Below are 18,930 nucleotides of genomic sequence, written 5' to 3' on the forward strand. Positions count from 1 at the left end.
GCTTCTTGGTTCTCATATATTGCTCCAATTCTTGATTTTTATATGCCTTTTATATGTTTTTACAATAAATTGTTTGCTTATATTCCTGGACTCTTGTATGGTGTGGTGGTCATAGGTGTTTCTAGGTCTGGAGTACAACAATGTTTGCTTTCCATAACTGTAACTACATTCTGCACAATATGTCCTCAAACACGAAATCTAACAGCAAGGTGCTTTCATTTTTTTAAACCATGTGCTTGTTTGCTTTACAAATCTAATAGGTATCCAGGCAGAGGGTGAGGAAGAAGAGGAGGAGGAAGAGACGTCCCTCCGACGACGTTTGATGTGTTTGGTGGAAAAGGTGGTGAGCTTCCGTAAGAAGAAGGAAGAAACCGAAGAAGATCAGCCTCCAGAAGAGGAGCCAAAACCTAGTAGGTGCAACAGAAGAGCTGCAGGGGAAAGAGAATATTTAAGAGTTTCTCCACTGAGAGATTCAGCAACAGGCAAAACCATCTAGATCATGATGGGCAAAGGGACTTTTCCCTTTGCCCAAAGAAAACCTTTAAAAGTGCTTCAAAAGCCCACAGACTCCTCAAAAAAACTTTTTAAAAATTCCAGGTCAATTTTAGCTGGTTTTAATGTATTGTTGAAGGCTTTTATAATAACTTCTTTACGGCTGTCTGGGCAGGGGGGCCAACAGATCCCACCAACTGTCCCTCCTTTAATAAAGAATTCACTGGCACCTATATAACTCTTGAGGAGATGTCTCTCTCTTTAAACTTTCGCTGCCACCATAAACCAAATGAACAGGAACCCTCTAGCTGGTTAAACTATTGAAAAGGGCTTCTAGGACCACCAAACACTGTGTTTCTTTTAAATGGCTAATTTGAAAGAAAACAGGTGAGGTTGTTTTAAAAGGAAAAGGGACTAAATCCACAAATGTGCACTTGACTCAGGCTTAAGTTTCAAAATAAACAAGAAAGTTTATTGATAGAAGTACAGAATGAAGTGAATGCAGTTTAATAAGCTTGGCTGTTACAGATAAAAGGTTCTTGTACTTAAAAGCGTAACGGTTGCATGAGAATGGTTCTTTCTTTGTTACAGTTACTCCTACAAACCCCAGCTATTTCTTCCCTAAATAGCTATAATCAGTTTGCCACAGCTCACTTGGCTGGCAAACTTCAGGCAAACTGCCTATTCTAATCACGAACTCCTAAAACTGTAATCCTGCTCTAACTCTAACATCAACCAGACTCCCTCTGACTAAAGAAGCTGCTTTCTTTCCCTCCAAACAGTCCAACTCCGACCCCCTTTAACAAACCAATCCTGGCTGCTCCAAGGCTGGCTCAGGCCTAGGCCACTCCCCCTCTCTGAACTGGAGTTTTCCCTAAACTAAGATGGCTCCTGCTGCCCTCTGCCAGGCCTTCTAAGGCTGAAACTAACTAGCCTGCCTCTCCTAGGCCCTGCCACCCAGTTTGGCAAGGTAAGGGATCTTCACAGCTTTCATGGCTGGAATCACTGGGTTGTTGTAGGTTTTTTTGTGCTATATGACTGTAAAGGAAAGGAAAGGATCCCCCCAAAATTATCTAACACCAAATATGTATATCGCGCCGCTGGACACCAATATAAAAGATCAAACGATATACTATAATATATCCCACAGCTGAACACCACTATAAAGGATTATATGTAATATCATACTACTGGACACTAGTATGGTAGCGAGTTGATGTTAGATAGAATGTGTAATGGTAGAGTGAACACTGCTTCAGTCTTTTGGTTTAATGCTGCCACCAACCCAAGATGTCTTAGGATTTTTAAAGTGAGTTTCTGAGGTAAACTTTTCCCCTTCTCTGCCAACACAGCTCTTCCCTTAGCTCCCAAAATGACTGTTTGGATAAGTGACCTTTCTGTGGTATTAGGATGTTAAAGATACTAGAAATATCACAAAGGACTACAGATAGATTGAGGAATGATAGAGGCTTCTTAAAAGTCAAACAGAGAAAATATTTATTTATAAAAAACAAACAGACAACTGACTTCTTCTTTTGAGAGGCACAAACACTTGACTTGTTACTATAGCACAGTATCTTAATGGTTGCTTAAAAAGAGTTTCTTGACTTGGTTACAAACAGAGCTAATATCACCGATATAGCTACTGGATACAAAAAACAAAAACAAACCCTCACTCTACTTCAGCGAAATAGCAATGAGTTCTTGACTAACCTAACCCAGGCTGTCTACTGAGTAATCAGCTAACTCTCCCCAGAGTCCTTACGGCTAACTTACTCAAATTAGAGAGCAAATCCCTTGTGCTGTCTCCCACAAGTAATCAGGATGCTGCTTGACCTTTCTTATCAACTATCCAGCCCTTCCTGACTCAAATACTCTCTCTCAGAAAAAACCCAGTCTCCAAACCACTTCTTCTCCCTTCGGTTCCCAAATCTCCTCTCTCTCAAAAGCTGAAATCTTTTTCCCTCTCAAGACTTGGCTTCTCCTCCTCAACTCTAGCCAATCCCAGGAGACCTCTAACTCCTCCCATCTTCTATCCATCTACCCTCAAGATGGCTGCTTCCCTGGCATACACTCTCAAAATGGAGGTTTGCCCTACTGTCTTCCCAGGCTTCTGTTCTGGCCTATTAGGTAAGAATCATTACAATGGCCATGTTCTAGAGACATTCTCTCCTGACATTTTGCCTGCATCTATGGCAAGCAATCTCAGAGGTTGTGACCTGCTTGCCATAGATGCAGGTGAAACATCAGGAGAGAATGCCTCTCCTGACGTTTAGCCCAAAAAAACCTACAACAACTTAGGTGGTTGTTGTAGGTTTTTTCAGGCTAAACGTCAGGAGAGGCATTCTCTAGACATATAGGTGGTTTTCTTTGCCACAAAACTGCCTGAAAGTACAGTGGTTTGCCTTCTCATACCTCCTACAGCCCCACATTATGCACAAAAAAGCCAAAGAAAAGAAATCAACCAAAAAAATTGGCCAAAGTGGCAGCCAGAAATGGCATTGCAGTATTTTGGATGTGACAAAACACATCTATGTGGCTCACTGGGCAGGTAGCAGAAAAATATGTAGCTGTCACCCCTGATCTAAACCCAGTAGCAATTGTTGTTATAGCTCTCTTTGAAATGCCATTTTTGCTTTCCGCAACTGCATAGGCACGCTGCAGGAGCTGATCTCCCACACCATGATTCATTGGGCCCAAGAGTCCTTCATTCAAAGTCCTGAGCTGGTGCGGGTCATGTTCAGCCTTCTCCATCGGCAGTATGATGGCCTTGGGGAGTTAATCCGTGCCATGCCTAAGGCCTACACCATCAATGCCAATTCTGTTGAGGATACCATGAGCCTGCTGGAGTGCCTGGGCCAGATCCGTTCACTGCTCATCGTCCAAATGGGGCCCGAGGAGGAGAACCTGATGATCCAGAGCATTGGGTATGTATGTGCTTCCATTCCACAGGACTCTTTCAACGCTCCTCTCCTTCTCTCTCTGAATCGTGGTTTCCTTATTCATGCAATTGTAAGCCTGTTTTCTATCAATCCTGACAAGACTGAGGTCCTCCAAGTCAATTGTAGGCTGGATCGAGGTATAGGGTGGCAACCTGTGCTTGACGGGGTTGCACTCTCCCTGAAATCACAGGTCCGCAGCTTGGGTGTCCTCCTAGACTCAGTGTTTGAAGCTCAGGCTTCGGCGGTGGCTGGGAGGACCTTTGCACAAGTAAAGCTCGTGTGCCAGCTGCAACCGTACCTCGTGAAGTCGGATTTGGCCATGATGGTCCACGCCTTAGTTACCTCTAGATTGGACTATTGCAGTGCGCTCTACGTGGGGCTGCCCTTGAAGACAGCCCGGAAATTCCAATTGGTCCAACGTCCAGCAGCCAGATTATTAACTGGTGCGAATTACAGAGAGCGGTCAGCCCTCCTGTTCAAGGAGCTCCACTGGCTGCCATTTATTTTCCGGGCCCAATTCAAGGTGCAGGTTTTGACCTACAAAACCCTGAACGGTTTGGGACCCGCCTACCTGCGCGACGCATTTCCATCTACAAACCCACATGACCTCTTCGATCTTCCGGGGAGGCCCTTCTCTCGCTCCCACCCACATCGCAAGTGCGACTTGTGGGGACGAGAGAGAGGTCCTTCTCTGTGGTGGCCCCTCGGCTCTGGAATTCACTCCTCAGAGATATTAGGCAAGCCCCCACACTGGCAATCTTCAGGAGGAACCTGAAAACCTGGTTATTCCAATGTGCCTTCAATGATTGAATGTAAGACACTCCCTGACCAAACTTTGCATAAATGACCTCAAAAGCACTTTATTTTATGGTTCGTGCAATTAAATCCTTCCTCATCCCCAGATCCTCCTTCCCGACAATTTTATATTGCCCTATCTCCCAGTGTTTTAAAATTTTTATCTTTGAATTTGCCCCCCCACCAGTGTAATTCCTTTGTGTTTTAATGTTTAATTTTATATTGCTGTGTCGTCTATTATATTGGTTTTGCATTTTATGTATTTTATTTTCTGGTTTTGTTATGTTTTTGTGTAATATTGTGTTTATTGTACTGATGGGCGTAGCCTCATGTAAGCCGCCCCGAGTCCCCCTGGGGGAGATGGAGTGGGGTATCTCATGAGAATGTCCCTGAAGGGTGTGGGGATGATGGTGTGCTCCCTGAATTTCTACCAGAGAATTCCCATGATTTGAAGCTTGAAAACAGCTCGGCACCTGGCCCAGCTGCAGAAATTAATGAGCAAATAGATTGACGTGAGGAGATTAGTAAAAACAGAACCGTGGCTTCAGCGTTCTACCAGGCTCAGAGAGAGAAAGATAAGAGACTCAAAGCTAAAGCGAAACCAATTTCTGAGTGCTTGGGACATACCTTAACGAGGAGATAAAAGTACAGGATATGTTGTCAGATGAAGCATCGTTTGGAATCAAGTCAAGTTCTCGTCCTTGTTTCTTGGAAGCTTTGCTTGGAAAGATTAATGCTTAAGTGCCTTTGTTTCATGGTTTTGATTCTTGGATTCTAGGATTTTATATTCATGCCTTGGATCCATGTTTCCTTGTTTCTTGGGTTTTATTAGAGAAGTTTTTGCCTTTGTTTTCATGACTTTGATGGACTATTACCCTGGATTATTTTGTTCCGGCTTATCTTCGTACCTAATTGGATTTACCTATTCCTTTAAAGTGCTTTTTTACTTTACTGCTTTTTAATTATCTTCAATAAAAGGATTGTTCAACTGCATGGTGTTTAAAGTCAGAGTGCTTTTCCTGGTCTGGAATGAACAATCTGTTTCAAAAATAGAAGAGAATGACAGGTGGAGAGATCTTCAGTTTTCTCTGCCAAAGGGGTTCCTAAGACCATCTGAAATGTGTTTTCTGATGGTCTTTGGTGACCCCTCTGAACCCTCCTTGTGACCTCCCCACGGGTCCCAACCCCCAGGTTGAGAAATGCTGCCCTAGACAAAGTTGCTATCAAATGTTCCCCTGCATTGAGATGCTGTGAATTGAAGTTTCTGTCTCCAGCACATCTGTTCGTACGGCTTAACTATGCCCCATAACTTCATAGGCTGGACAACAAACATCTTCAGATTGCCAGTTCTGCTTAATGTTTTGCTCTGCCCTCTTCTTTTTCTTTGCTTTAGTGTTTCTATCTTTGGGAGCTCTTGACAAAGTATGTGTCATATTGTTAAGGGAGTTCAGAGTCCCATATTGCTGCCTAGTATTGGCCAAGAAGGATACAAGTTTGAGAAGAACCTCAAGATGAAACTTGCAGGTAACTGATATCTACCACTTTGGGTTGGTGCCAGGTGGTGGAGGAAGAATGTTAACCACTTCTCTCCTCCACCACCTGGCACCAACCCAAAGTGATAGATATCAGTTACCTGCAAGTTTCATCTTGGGGTTCTTCTCAAACTTGTATCCTCCTTGCTCAACGAAGTATTTATCTGGAATTTCCTAAATTGTACTCAGTCTCCTAAAGCCTTCACATTGCACGTCCTATTCTCTAACACAATTTGTAATCAATATGTCTCCTCCTGCAGCAACATTATGAACAACAAAGTCTTCTATCAGCATCCCAACCTGATGAGAGCCCTCGGCATGCATGAAACCGTCATGGAAGTGATGGTGAATGTGTTGGGAGGAGGAGATTCAAAGGTAAGCAAGCTTGGCCTTCTGTCAGCAAAGGTCCATTCAAAGTCTGTTAATGTGACACATATGTTCCCTGCAAAAATGTGAGAAAACCTTTTGTTGTCTCTGAGTAGGAGATCCGCTTCCCTAAGATGGTGACCAACTGCTGTCGTTTCCTGTGTTACTTTTGCCGTATCAGCCGCCAGAATCAGCGCTCCATGTTTGACCACCTGAGCTATTTGCTGGAGAACAGTGGCATTGGGTTGGGTAAGCAATGTGCTTACAGGGAAGTTTGGGGTGGGATTGGTCACAGCAAATGCCTCATCTCCAAAAGGGACCAGAGCCCATAAACTGATATGCATTAGTTCAAGTTCACTTCTCATGATCTGGTCAATGACCAGCTCATGAGAAGAAGGACACAGTCCCGCACAAACACATCGGGTCTAAGGGTACGCATTATCCATGTGAGGAAGAGTAGACAGCAGAACCTAGGTGTGACAACCCATAGCCTGAGTGATAGCACTTTCCTCTAGATCAGTGGTTCCCAACCTGTGGTCCGTGGACACCAGTGGTCCACAAGAACAAAAATATGGTCCACAGCCTCACTATTACTACACTGTTGCCTCGAAACCATGCGGCACAAGTGTGACTAGTCTCACGAAACCCTCTTGTAGTGCCAAGGCAACTGGGATGTCAGGAGGAGAGAGGTTGACTACCCATGAAAGATTACTACGACCGCATAATAATAATAATAATAATAATAATAATAATAATAATAATACTTTATTTATAGCCCGCTCTATCTCCCCCAGGGGGACTCGGGGCGGCTTACATGAGGCCACGCCCATCAACACAATAGACACGCTATACACAAAACATAAAATGCAAAAACCAATATAAAAACAACACAACAATATAAAATCAAACATCAAACACAAAACATTCCACAGGGCCCTAAAAGATAGGAGAGATGAAACCGATCTTACCTTGTTGGGAAGCAAGTTCCATAGACGAGGGGGCCACCGCCAAGAAGGCCCTGTCTCTCGTCCCCGCCAGACATATTTGCGGCGCTGACGGAAGCGAGAGCAGGACCTCCCCGGAAGATCTTAAACTGCGAGGCAAGACATAGAGGGAGGGCAGGAATTATTATCTCGATTATTAAATATTGTTTTCTGTGGGCGAGCAGATGGCAACTACTGGATGGCATATGTTCTGTATCCAAAACTAGAGCTGATGGGGTCTATCCAATGCAATTTTCTGAATCAGCACCCCAAATAACCAAACCGAATCTAAAGTTGACCAAAAACTGATTCTTAACTCTTTTGGTACTAATGCTGGAGAGTGGTCCCTGGTCAAAAAAAAAAAATTGGGAACCCACTGCTGTAGACTGCAGGCAGTTTGAAAGGTGGATACTCACAGTAGTATCTTAATTTTGTTATTGGTACATGAGTTTCCCAAGTTGCTGTTAGTGTTTCGAAGACCTGCCAAAATGGCTTGGCAAATAATAATAATAATAATAATAATAATAATAATAATAATAAAACTAAAGTTTAGTTTAGAACTAAACAAACAAGGACATCTAATTACCTCTCAGCAAAAATTTGCTCCAAGCTCTGTCAGACCATTATATGCTAATCAAGGTGGTCAGTTGAAACATTCACACCTAGCTCCAACAGACAAGGGTCCTTTGTCCGACCCCGGTCATTCCACAGATATATAAACCCTTTTCCCTAGTTCCAACAGACCTCACTACCTCTGAGGGTGCTTGCAATAGATGCAGGCAAAACATCAGGAGAGAATGCCTATAGAACATGGCTATATAGCCCGAAAAAACCAACAACAACCCATAACAAAACTTTATTTATATACCGCTCCATCTCCCCGAAGGGACTCAGAGCGGTTCCCAGGTAACATCACAAAACATACAGAGTAAAAACAACATAACCATAAAATTAACAAACAAAATATAAAAATTGTCGCCATAAAACACACATATATTAAAAGTAATCCTGCCTGTTCAAAGCAATTAAAAATTTAAAAGGCCGGGCCAAGATTTGTGCGAGCCCAAAAATTATATGGGGCCCGGGAATTAAGTGCAATGCTATGGCAGGCAACAATAATATTAGGAACGGGTCTGTGGCTGTTCATTCCAGGGCCAATTAGAGGAAAGAATCTGGGTAATTGGTAGGAAGAATAAGGCCGTATTCGACAATGTATAGGGCTGAGTTAGAACTGGTCATTCTCAAAGGCTTGTTCAAGCCACCAGGTTTTCAAGCTCTTACAAAAGGAGGGGAGGGATGGGGCCTGTCTTATTTCCCTTAAAAGGGCGTTCCAGATGCGGGGGGCCACCACCGAGAAGGCCTTCTCTCTCGTCTTCACCAACCACGCTTGAGACGGTAGTGGGACCGAGAGGAGGGCCTCCCCAGAAAATCTTAGAAGGAGATGCGATCGCAGAGATAGGCGGGGCCCGAACCGTTTAGGGCTTTATAGGTCAAGACCTGCACCTTGAATTTGGCTCGGCAACTTATCGGCAGCCAATGAAGCTGTTTTAATAGGGGTGTTGTATGCTCTATGGGACAAAAGAAATTTATATCATAGGAAAAGAAGGCAGATTTATTTAACCTTTAAAGAATAGGGGATAGAAATGTTCTTTTCATAAAGATAAAATACATTCCCCTGTTTTTAGAAGTCTGGTGTTTCTGTTAAGGAATAGATCTGGGTAGATCTGCTGTGAAATTTTGAATGACAGCTATGTAAAATATATTGATGTCAACCTGAGATGTAGCCAGAAAGGAATGACCTGAAATCCAGCACTGCCAAATTAAAAATTTGAATTGATTTATTCCTACGTTGACATTAAATGTTGCCTCCAGCACAGACCACTCATGTCATAGAATCATAGAGTCAAAGAGTTGGAAGAGACCTCATGGGCCATCCAGTCCAACCCCATTCTGCCAAGAAGCAGGAATATTGCATTCAAATCACCCCTGACAGATGGCCATCCAGCCTCTGTTTAAAAGCTTCCAAAGAAGGAGCCTCCACCACACTCCGGGGCAGAGAGTTCCACTGCTGAACGGCTCTCACAGTCAGGAAGTTCTTCCTCATGTTCAGATGGAATCTCCTCTCTTGTAGTTTGAAGCCGTTGTTCCGCGTCCTAGTCTCCAGGGAAGCAGAAAACAAGCTTGCTCCCTCCTCCTCCCTGAGGTTTCCTCTCACATATTTATACATGGCTATCATATCCCCTCTCAGCCTTCTCTTCTTCAGGCTAAACATGCCCAACTCCTTAAGCCGCTCCTCATAGGGCTTGTTCTCCACACCCTTTATCATTTTAGTCGCCCTCCTCTGGACACTATCAGTCTCTGGGGCACTGCTGAGGCTCTTGATTTATGGATAACAGCTTGTCTGCCTTTAGAACTTTCTGTGCTGTCCATTTACCATTTGCTTTGCTTCTCTGCAGGGATGCGTGGATCCACTCCCTTGGACGTGGCTGCTGCTTCTGTCATCGATAACAATGAGCTGGCCCTGGCCTTGCAGGAACAAGACCTGGAAAAGGTATCGCAAATAGTGTAATGCTGAGAATTGCTGGTCTAAGGCACTGCTTCTTAAAATGTGGGTCCTGACCCCAGAGGCAGTCTCCTTAGCTCAATGTTGGGGTCGTTAAAAATAGTAAAACATTTCTGAAAACCACCTAGACATTTACACAAATCTGTTGACAGCAACCTGCAGTATTTATAAGAAACTCTGCAAAAAATGCTTCCATTGCTCTTCATAAAACAAAAATCAGCTAGGTTAGCAATCCTTGCAAATGCTGGTTTATCAGTAATATTATTCTGTTGCGCGCTGGGCCTGTAAATAATTGTCTTTAGAACAGGATGTGCAACCTTTGCCCAGCGGGATGCCAGGGGGCCCAAAGAGAACTTCTCAGAGGGTTTCACCACGAATAGATGGCTTGTGAAGTATAACAAAGTCTTTTATTAACGAACAATCAAACAAAACTTCTCTTGTCTTCAGTAAAAGTCAGCAAATGATTCCAAGTTTTTAGGCAACTGGTGAATTCCTAATCTTGCCCACGAAGGACAGGCAACTGTCTTCAATAACTTCTTCTTTAAAGGAAAATCCCCTTTTTAACTTCTCCCAGGCTGACTGTAATCTAACCCTTACTGATGTGGGCTCCGCTACCGGGTCGAACTGCTTCTCGAACGCCAAGTGGACCTACCAGTAAAGGCTTAGATGTTCTCCAGCTGGAGTTCTTTGGTCTTTAGGGCTGTTTTCCTGGAAGTTCTTAGGAGACTCTTGAAACTGTTCTCCCCCAGAAATTCTTTAAGGTTGAAGCTTTTGTACAGGGGAAGCTTGCACACATCCTGTACATAGCTTTCCTTGCTGAGACTAACTAAAAATGGCTCCCTTCCCTTCCCAATTGCCCTGAGCAAGGGGCGGTACCAAACTTAATGATAATGGACAGGTGACTTGCCCTATGAATGCAGCCAAAAGACTGCAGGGACCTATCTGCAGAGTCCCTGAAACCCTGCAATCAAACATTCAGTGCAAAGCAAAGAAAATTGGAGCTCCTGATACAGCTGTACCAGAACAAATATGATAATAATAATAAAAGAGGAACCTGAAAGAGAGGAGCAATGGGATTTGGCCTTTATAGGAATTGCCTGGAGCTGCTTTTGCAGTTAGAAAGCTTCTTTTTTTGCCTCCAAGGTGGTGACCTATCTGGCCGGAGCTGGCCTCCAGAGCTGCCCTATGCTGCTGTCCAAGGGTTATCCTGACATTGGCTGGAACCCCTGTGGAGGCGAGCGTTATTTGGACTTCCTGCGATTCACTGTCTTTGTCAATGGTGAGTTTAGCACTGTACTTTCCTGAAGCCATTTCCTGGCCATCCAGATTGTTAGGGAAAACTACCCTAAAATAAAGCAGAGCATCCAAAAACAAACAGGATACAAAAGTTGAGCATCAGCTCATTAGCGAGCAGAGCGTGAAGTGCCCTGTGATGTGGCTGTAAAGAATTCAGAGCTTAGAAGGCAGACAAGCAGAAGAACTGGGTCTGAACTACTCTAACACCCATCTCTTCTAAGGTTTCAAAGAAAGGGAAAAAACCAATCACGACATCTCTCCTGACACACAAGCAGAGAGAGATCTCAAAGCACACAGCGCATACTCTCCATACTAAAGTGTAAAAAGGCAGAAGTCAGATTCAAAAAGTTTGCAGTAGAAAAGTCTGACTTGGCTACGGTGGTCCACGCTCTTGTTACATCCCAAATAGACTACTGCAACACTCTCTACGTGGGGCTGCCTTTGAAGACCTCTTAGAAGCTTCAATTAGTCCAATGGTTGGCAGCCAGGTTACTCACTGGAGCGATGTACAGGGAGCGTACGACTCCTCTGTTACTCCAGCTCCACTGGCTGCCGATCAGCTTCCGAGCACAATTCAAAGTGCTGGTTCTAACCTTTAAAGCTCTAAATGGTTCTGGCCCAGATTAACTGTCTGAACATATGTCCTGCTACAAACCATCATGAAGCTTAAGATTGTCCTGCTCTCGATTCCAACACTTTCGCAAATGCGTTTGGTGGGGACGAGAGACAGGGCCTTCTTGGCAGTGGCCCCCCGTCTGTTGAAGTCTCTCCCAAAGACATCAGGTTGGCCACCTCCCTCCTATCCTTTAGCAGACAGTTGAAGACTTGGCTTTGGGACCAGGCGTCCGATTAGTGGACAGTGGCAATTGGAAAGAAAACTTAGGATGTCTGCGACATTGGATTTACCCTCACTTGGATTTGGTTTTAATTGACATGTTTAATTTATTGTTTAATAAATTCTATAATGTGTTTCTAATTATTTTAAATGATTTAAATATAATTTTTAATTTTTATATGCTGATAGCATCATATGATGCTTGTGTGAGGTCGCCCTGGAACGGGTAGAAATGCATGAAATAATAATAATAATAATAATAATAATAATAATAATAAGGTATCAATTTTAAAAATCAAATCAGAATGAGAAGAAAGAGAGAAAAAAAAGATACATTCCCAACGTCATTCAGGAGACATGGGGAAAGGGAAACCCTTAGTCTATATTAAGCTAACTAAACTATTCCTCATTGAGGACTTGAGACTTGACAATGTGGAGCTGAACCCCAACATAGCACCAGGACTGTGGCGCAGCTGTCTGGGAGTCAGCTGCATTAAGATCACTACTGACCGAAAGGTCATAAGTTCGCAGCCAACCTGGGTCGGAGTGAGTGTCTGACCAATTTGTGTAGCTTGCTGTCGACCTTTGCAGCCCGAAAGACAGTTGCATCTATCAAGTAGGAAATTGAGGTACCGCCTACTCAGGGAGGCTAATTTAACTAATTTACAATGCCATAAAAATCTCCAGGAAGTATGCAAAGAATGAGGAAGTACTTCATCAGTGTCACAAATAGACGGTGAAGCGACAGCTCCCCTGGTGGCCAGAATACCCCCATTAAAAGTTGGAATATTAAATTGCTTCTGTGTCTGTCTATATATGTTGTGTGTCTATGGCATTGAATGTTTGCCATGTATATGTACATTGTAATCCGCCCTGAGTCCCCTGCGGGGTGAGAAGGGCGGAATATAAATACTGTAAATAAATAAATAAACAAACACAGATAACTCTTTTGTCTTCATAATCTGCCGTTTCTCTCTCTCCATAGGGGAGAGCGTGGAAGAGAATGCCAATGTGGTTGTGCGCCTGTTGATCCGGCGGCCCGAGTGCTTCGGCCCAGCCCTACGGGGTGAAGGTGGCAATGGCCTACTTGCTGCCATAGAGGAGGCCATCCAGATCTCCCAGGATCCTGCCCGTGATGGGCCCACAGTCAAGAAAGATCGCCGCCGGGAGTTGTGCGTTTGTTTTTTGTTGTTGTTGTTTTTATGAGTGATGGTCACTCGTTGGCCTAACAGGTATCTTGTGTCCAAATTTGGTGTCAATTCATCCAGTGGTTTTTAAGTTATGTTAATCCCACAAACAAACATTACATTTTTATTTATATACTAGCTGTACCCGCCACGCGTTGCTGTGGCCAACCTTCCCTCTTTCTCTCCTTTCCCTCCTTCCTTCACTCCCTCTTTCCTTCCTTCCTTCCCTTCTTTCCTTCTCTTCTTCCTTCTCTATCTCTTTCCTTCCTTCCCCCTTTTTCTTTCTCTTCTGCTCTCTTTTCTTCCTTCTCTCTTTCCTTCTTTCCTTCCCTCCCTCTTTCTCTGCATCTTCCCCACTTCCTTCGCTACCTCTTTCCTTCTTTCCCTTTCTTTACTTCTCTCCTTCCCTCCTTCCCCCTTTTTCTTTCCCTCCCTCTTTCTCTCCTTACTTCCTTCTCTACCTCTTTCCTTCCTTCTCTCTTTGCTTCCATGTTTCCGTCTCCCTTTTCTTCTTCCCTTCCCTCCCACTTTTTTCCTTTTTTCTGTATTGTCATTTAGCTTTTTGGGGCTTTTTAAGTCCCTTCTGCTGTGTTTTTCAGTGTTTTTATGAGTGAAGGACATACATTTGGTTGTTAGGTGTCTTGTGTCCAAATTTGGTGTCAATTTCCCCAGTGGTTTTTGAGTTCTGTTAATCCCACAAACGAACATTACATTTTTATATATATAGATATGTGAAAAGGCTTGGAACTATTATCCCAACACCACCACAGAGCACACAGAGTCCCACAAATGAACATTACATTTTTATTTATATAGATATGCATAGGAATGTAGGGGGAGGAATCCCTCAGCCTGGCCCTGTCTCTAGCGTAGCTACTCATTGTGGTCTGGAAACTTGATGACACAAGAAACCTGTGCAATCCAGGGATGAAGCCCAACAGAAGCAGTTCTTTACGTTCCCTCATTATAGCTGCACTTTACACTTCCTGGCACATGTTCCCTTTACCTTCTCTCCCCATTGTATTTCAGGATAGGACCTCATTAGTTCCCTATGATCCTCTACCTTTGCTGCATGGATGGCTGATGCTCCCTTTCCCCTCCTTCTCTCTCCCTCTCTCTCTCCCAGGTTTGGGGGAGAAGAAACTCACGAAGAGAACCGGGTTCACTTGGGCAATGCAATCATGTCCTTCTATGCCGCCCTCATCGATTTGCTGGGGCGTTGTGCCCCCGAAATGCATGTAAGCACCACTCCACTCCCTTCACTGTAGAAAAAAAAACCCTTGCATGACTATTATCATTTGGTGCATCTCACCCAGCACTGGGACCACTTTTTTTCCAGAGCAGTCTTTGGCTGCTTTCTTTTCTCCCTAACTGGCATTTGGTTGAGGTATCTTTCCAGGTATCTCACATCTTATACCTTGGCTCCCTTTGCGCAGCTCATCCAGGCCGGGAAAGGTGAAGCCCTCCGAATCAGAGCCATCTTGCGCTCTTTGGTGCCCATCGAAGACCTTGTTGGAGTCATTAGCCTCCCGTTGGCGATCCCTTCATTTGGCAAAGGTATGGCAAGTGGACAGGGACCGAGCAGAGTAGCATTCTAGGATATTGCATTTCCTAAGCTAAGTCTCCTTTTGCCTACATTAGATGGCAGTGTTGTCGAGCCCAAAATGTCTGCCAGCTTTGTGCCGGACCACAAGGCCCCCATGGTGTTGTTCCTGGACCGGGTGTATGGCATTGACAACCAGGACTTCCTTCTCCACGTGCTGGAAGTGGGCTTCTTGCCTGACATGAGAGCTGCTGCTTCGTTGGACACCGTGAGTGCTGGGACATGACGGGAAGAGACATGCATAATTTTGATGGTCCAAGCAAAACAATTAATGCAATATCCTTCTTTTATTTATTGTTTCATTATTTTATCTATAGAGAGAAAGGATTCCCTGAAGTACAAGGGCAAAAGGCCACTATACACAAAAAGTAATGCAGTTATATAATTATGAGTATGTACGTCAGATCTATGCTGTAGTACTATAGCATAGATCTGATGTACATTCTCATAATGATTTTATCTGTCAGAAGCTTGGCAGGCGGCGAGAGCTAGGCACCAGGGGCCCGGTAGCCATTCCAGGGAGGCAGAGGGGTGGGGCCCAAAAAGGCAGCGACATGACCCCTCTGAATGGTTAATAGACCCCTCTAGGGGTCGCAACCCCCAGGTTGAGAACTGCTGCTTTGGGGATCACTTTCTGACTTCCCCACTTTAGTTTCTTAGTGTAGAAACACCCTCTGGCAAAGTGTCATTCAGGAAATAGAGAAAGCCAACTTTATCTGCTCTTCTTGCCTAGAATTATCTCCTTTAACTGACAGTATCTCTGCTGGGTCTCAGGTTTGGAGACTATCTTTCTCAACTGTCTGGAATGGTCCACCCACCAGTGGGCTAACTATGCAGGCTCACTACCCAAAGGACATACCTCTCAGGCTTTCAACCTGTACTTGCATCAGTGTATGCTTCAGGTGGAATGAAGTGGCCCATGATTCCTCTTCTTACAGTAGAGCCTCGCCTATCCAACATAAACGGGCCAGCAGAATGTTGGATAAGCAAAAATGTTGGATAATAAGGAGGGATTAAGGAAAAGCCTATTAAGCGTCAAATTACGTTATGATTTTACAAATTAAGCACCAAAACATCACGTTTTACAGCAAATCAACAGAAAAAGCAGTTCAGAACACAGTAACGTTATGTAGTAATTACTGTATTTACAAATTTCGCACCCAAACATTGCAATGTATTGAAGCAGCTGTGGATCTGAGCGGGAAGCAGATTGCGTTGGATAATACAAAACGATGGATGAGCAAAGGTTGGATAAGTGAGACTCTACTGTATTTCAAACCTTCCTACTTGTTCCTTCTACCGCAGGCTGCCTTCAGTACCACTGAGATGGCTCTAGCCATGAATCGCTACCTCTGTTTGGCTGTGTTGCCGCTCATCACCAAGTGCGCCCCTCTTTTTGCTGGCACTGAGCACCGGGCCATCATGGTGGACTCCATGCTGCACACGGTCTACCGGCTGTCTCGCGGACGCTCCCTCACCAAGGCTCAGCGTGACGTCATTGAAGAGTGCCTCATGGCACTGTGCAGGTACTCAGGAGGACTGCAAACATAGACCGAGGGAAATAGAGCCTGCAGGCAGCAGGTGACTCCTGGAGCCCCCTGACATTCCCCCAATATCCACAATTTGGAGCAATTTCACCCAAAATAGATTGCCACCCAAACACATGACAATTGCCACAACTTCCATCTGCCATCCACCTCTACTCTCAACGCCTTTGTTTTTCTTTGAGTCCCCTCTCAAAATGGCAACCAAAAGTGATGGAGCATCACTTCCAGTCTGTGTTAAATAAATAAATAATGGATTGTTGTAGGTTTTTCGGGTTGTATGGCCATGTCCTAGAAGCATTCTCTCCTAGTGTTTCGCCTGCATCTGTGGCTTTCTGTTCACGTTTTGGTTCACTGCCCTTCTAGATACATCCGGCCCTCCATGCTGCAACACCTTTTGCGCCGGCTGGTGTTTGATGTGCCCATCTTGAATGAGTTTGCCAAGATGTCCCTGAAGGTGAGCCATGTGTGTTTGTATTTGACGTGGAGGGAGGCATTTTTTTTCATGTGGAATATGTCAGATTGTATCATAGAATCATTGAGTTGAAAGAGACCTCATGGGCCATCCAGACCAACCACCTACCAAGAAGCAGGAAAATCGCATTCAGAGTATTCCATCCAGCTTCTGCTTGAAAGCCTCCAAAGAAGGAGCCTCCACCACACTCTGGGGCAGAGAGTTCCACTGTTGAACTGCTCCCACAGTGAGGAAGTTCTTCCTAAAGTTTTTCCCAATTTTCCAAACCAGGCATTGGAAAATGTAATCTTTTTTCCCTCCTAGAATGCCCAGAATTCCCTATCAGTATGGTTATTATCATGGTGGATGGAGAATTCTGGGACTCACAGTCACTGTAGTATTTCCAAGGATGTCAGAATTGTGTTCATGCCAGGAAGCCTCTATCTGTTTATATCTGTTTCCATCCCTATCTCTCCCTCTTTCTCTGCATGGATGTGTGTGTCTCTGCAATGGCCAGTCTTCTGGCTAGCTAAACTCTTCTCTCAATTCCTCTTGCCCAGCTGCTGACTAACCATTATGAACGCTGCTGGAAGTATTATTGCCTTCCTACTGGGTGGGCCAACTATGGGATCTCCTCTGAGGAAGAGCTTCACCTGACCCGCAAACTGTTCTGGGGTATCTTTGAGTCATTGTCCCACAAGGTAAGCCATGCACTTTACTTTTAATTCCCAAGTAAATCATCCGGGATCAGCTAGGCATAGGAGAAAGAGGGTGGGCCTACAGTATTTTGGAAGTTGGTCTCTTTTTGTAGACCTTAATCATTGGGAAAGGGAAACTAGGAACCTAAAGTCCCCTGAAGGCATTGTGGGAGGCTGTTGTTTGCTAAGGTAGAGGAAGGACTTATGGTCACCTACATTCTGTTTGGATTGTTGTTGTTCATTCGTTCAGTTGTTTCCAACTCTTCATGGCCTCATGAACCAGCCCACGCCAGAGCTCCCTGTTAGCCGTCACCATCCCCAGCTCCTTCAAGGTCAAGCCGGTCACTTCAAAGATACCATCCTCCACTTAGTCAGCCCCTCTTCCTTTTTCCTTCCATTTTCCCCAACATCATTGTCTTCTCCAAACTTTCCTGTCTTCTCATGATGTGGCCAAAATACTTCCTCTTTGCCTCTAACATCCTTCCCTCCAATGAGCAGTCGGGCTTTATTTCCTGAAGTATGGACTGGTTGGATCTTCTGAAGGTCCAAGGCACTCTCAGAACTTTCCTTCAACACCACAGTTCAGAAACATCTCTCTTCCTTCACTCAGCCTTCCTTATGGTCTAGCTCTCACATCCGTAGGTGACTACGGGGAATACCATTGCTTTAACTATCTGGATCTTCGTTGCCAGTATGATGTCTCTGTCTGGATTACAAATCCAAAATCCCCAAACCAGCATATCAACTCTAGTTCTAGTTAGTTGAATCTTGGAACTATAGACCAAAAGCAGTTTGCAAGACAGACCACTCCTCTTTTCTATACTGTTGGATAGACAGCCTTCAAGATGACTAGGCACCAAGCTTTCCGATGCCAAAGTGTTTTATCTCATTGAGGTTTTTTTCTCTCTAACCCATTTCTCTTCCCAATTTTCTCTATCCTGCTGCCCAGAAATATGACTCTGAGCTGTACAAGCTCGCCATGCCCTGCCTGTGCGCAATTGCAGGGGCCATCCCACCTGACTATGTGGATGCCAGCTACTCCTCCAAGACTGAGAAGAAGGCATCTGTGGATGCTGAAGGCAACTTTGACCCCAAGCCTGTGGAGACACTCAAGTGAGTGATACTTACAGATCCTTTCGGTCAGTGGTCCCCAACCTTCGTAATGCCATTTTATCATTTGGGAGTTGTAGTTGCTGGGATTTATAGTTCACCTACAATCAAAGGGCATTCTGATTTCCACCAACGATGGAATTGAACCAAACTTGGCACACAGAACTCCCATGACCAACAGAAAGTACTGGAAGGGTTTGGTGGGCACTGACCTTGCATTTTGGAGTTGTAGTTCACCTACATCCAGAGAGCACTGCGGACTCAAACAATGATAATCGGGACCAAACTTGGCACGAATAATCAATATGCCCAAATGTGAATACTAGTGGAGTTTGGGGGAAAATAGACCATGACATTTGGGAGTTGTAGTTGCTGAGATTTATAGTTGACCCCAAACCTGTGGAGATACTCAAGTGAGTGATACTTGCAGGTCCTTTGGGTTAGTGGTTCCCAACCTTCCTAATGCCATTTTGTCATTTGGGAGTTGTAGTTGATGGGATTGATAGTTAATCTACAATCAAAGGGCATTC

The 18,930-nt window shown here is 44.4% G+C and overlaps 1 protein-coding gene across 15 annotated transcripts in view; it reads left to right on the forward strand.

The window, feature by feature from the left end:
* LOC137094954 (ryanodine receptor 1-like) overlaps positions 1-18,930 on the forward strand; it is a 259,348-nt gene that overhangs the window by 137,782 nt on the left and 102,636 nt on the right. For all 15 annotated transcript variants that reach the window (XM_067460970.1, XM_067460976.1, XM_067460973.1 and 12 more), the window contains 14 exons: positions 261-410; positions 3,146-3,419; positions 6,022-6,136; positions 6,244-6,376; positions 9,567-9,661; positions 10,817-10,952; positions 12,790-12,976; positions 14,118-14,229; positions 14,428-14,548; positions 14,633-14,802; positions 15,900-16,120; positions 16,505-16,595; positions 17,153-17,293; positions 18,240-18,403. In XM_067460970.1, coding sequence (XP_067317071.1) covers positions 261-410; positions 3,146-3,419; positions 6,022-6,136; positions 6,244-6,376; positions 9,567-9,661; positions 10,817-10,952; positions 12,790-12,976; positions 14,118-14,229; positions 14,428-14,548; positions 14,633-14,802; positions 15,900-16,120; positions 16,505-16,595; positions 17,153-17,293; positions 18,240-18,403 — 2,110 coding nt within the window. The remainder of the gene's footprint in view (positions 1-260; positions 411-3,145; positions 3,420-6,021; positions 6,137-6,243; positions 6,377-9,566; positions 9,662-10,816; positions 10,953-12,789; positions 12,977-14,117; positions 14,230-14,427; positions 14,549-14,632; positions 14,803-15,899; positions 16,121-16,504; positions 16,596-17,152; positions 17,294-18,239; positions 18,404-18,930) is intronic.

Source organism: Anolis sagrei, chromosome X, assembly GCF_037176765.1.
Source record: "Anolis sagrei isolate rAnoSag1 chromosome X, rAnoSag1.mat, whole genome shotgun sequence".
Classification (NCBI taxonomy): Eukaryota; Metazoa; Chordata; class Lepidosauria; order Squamata; family Dactyloidae; genus Anolis; species Anolis sagrei.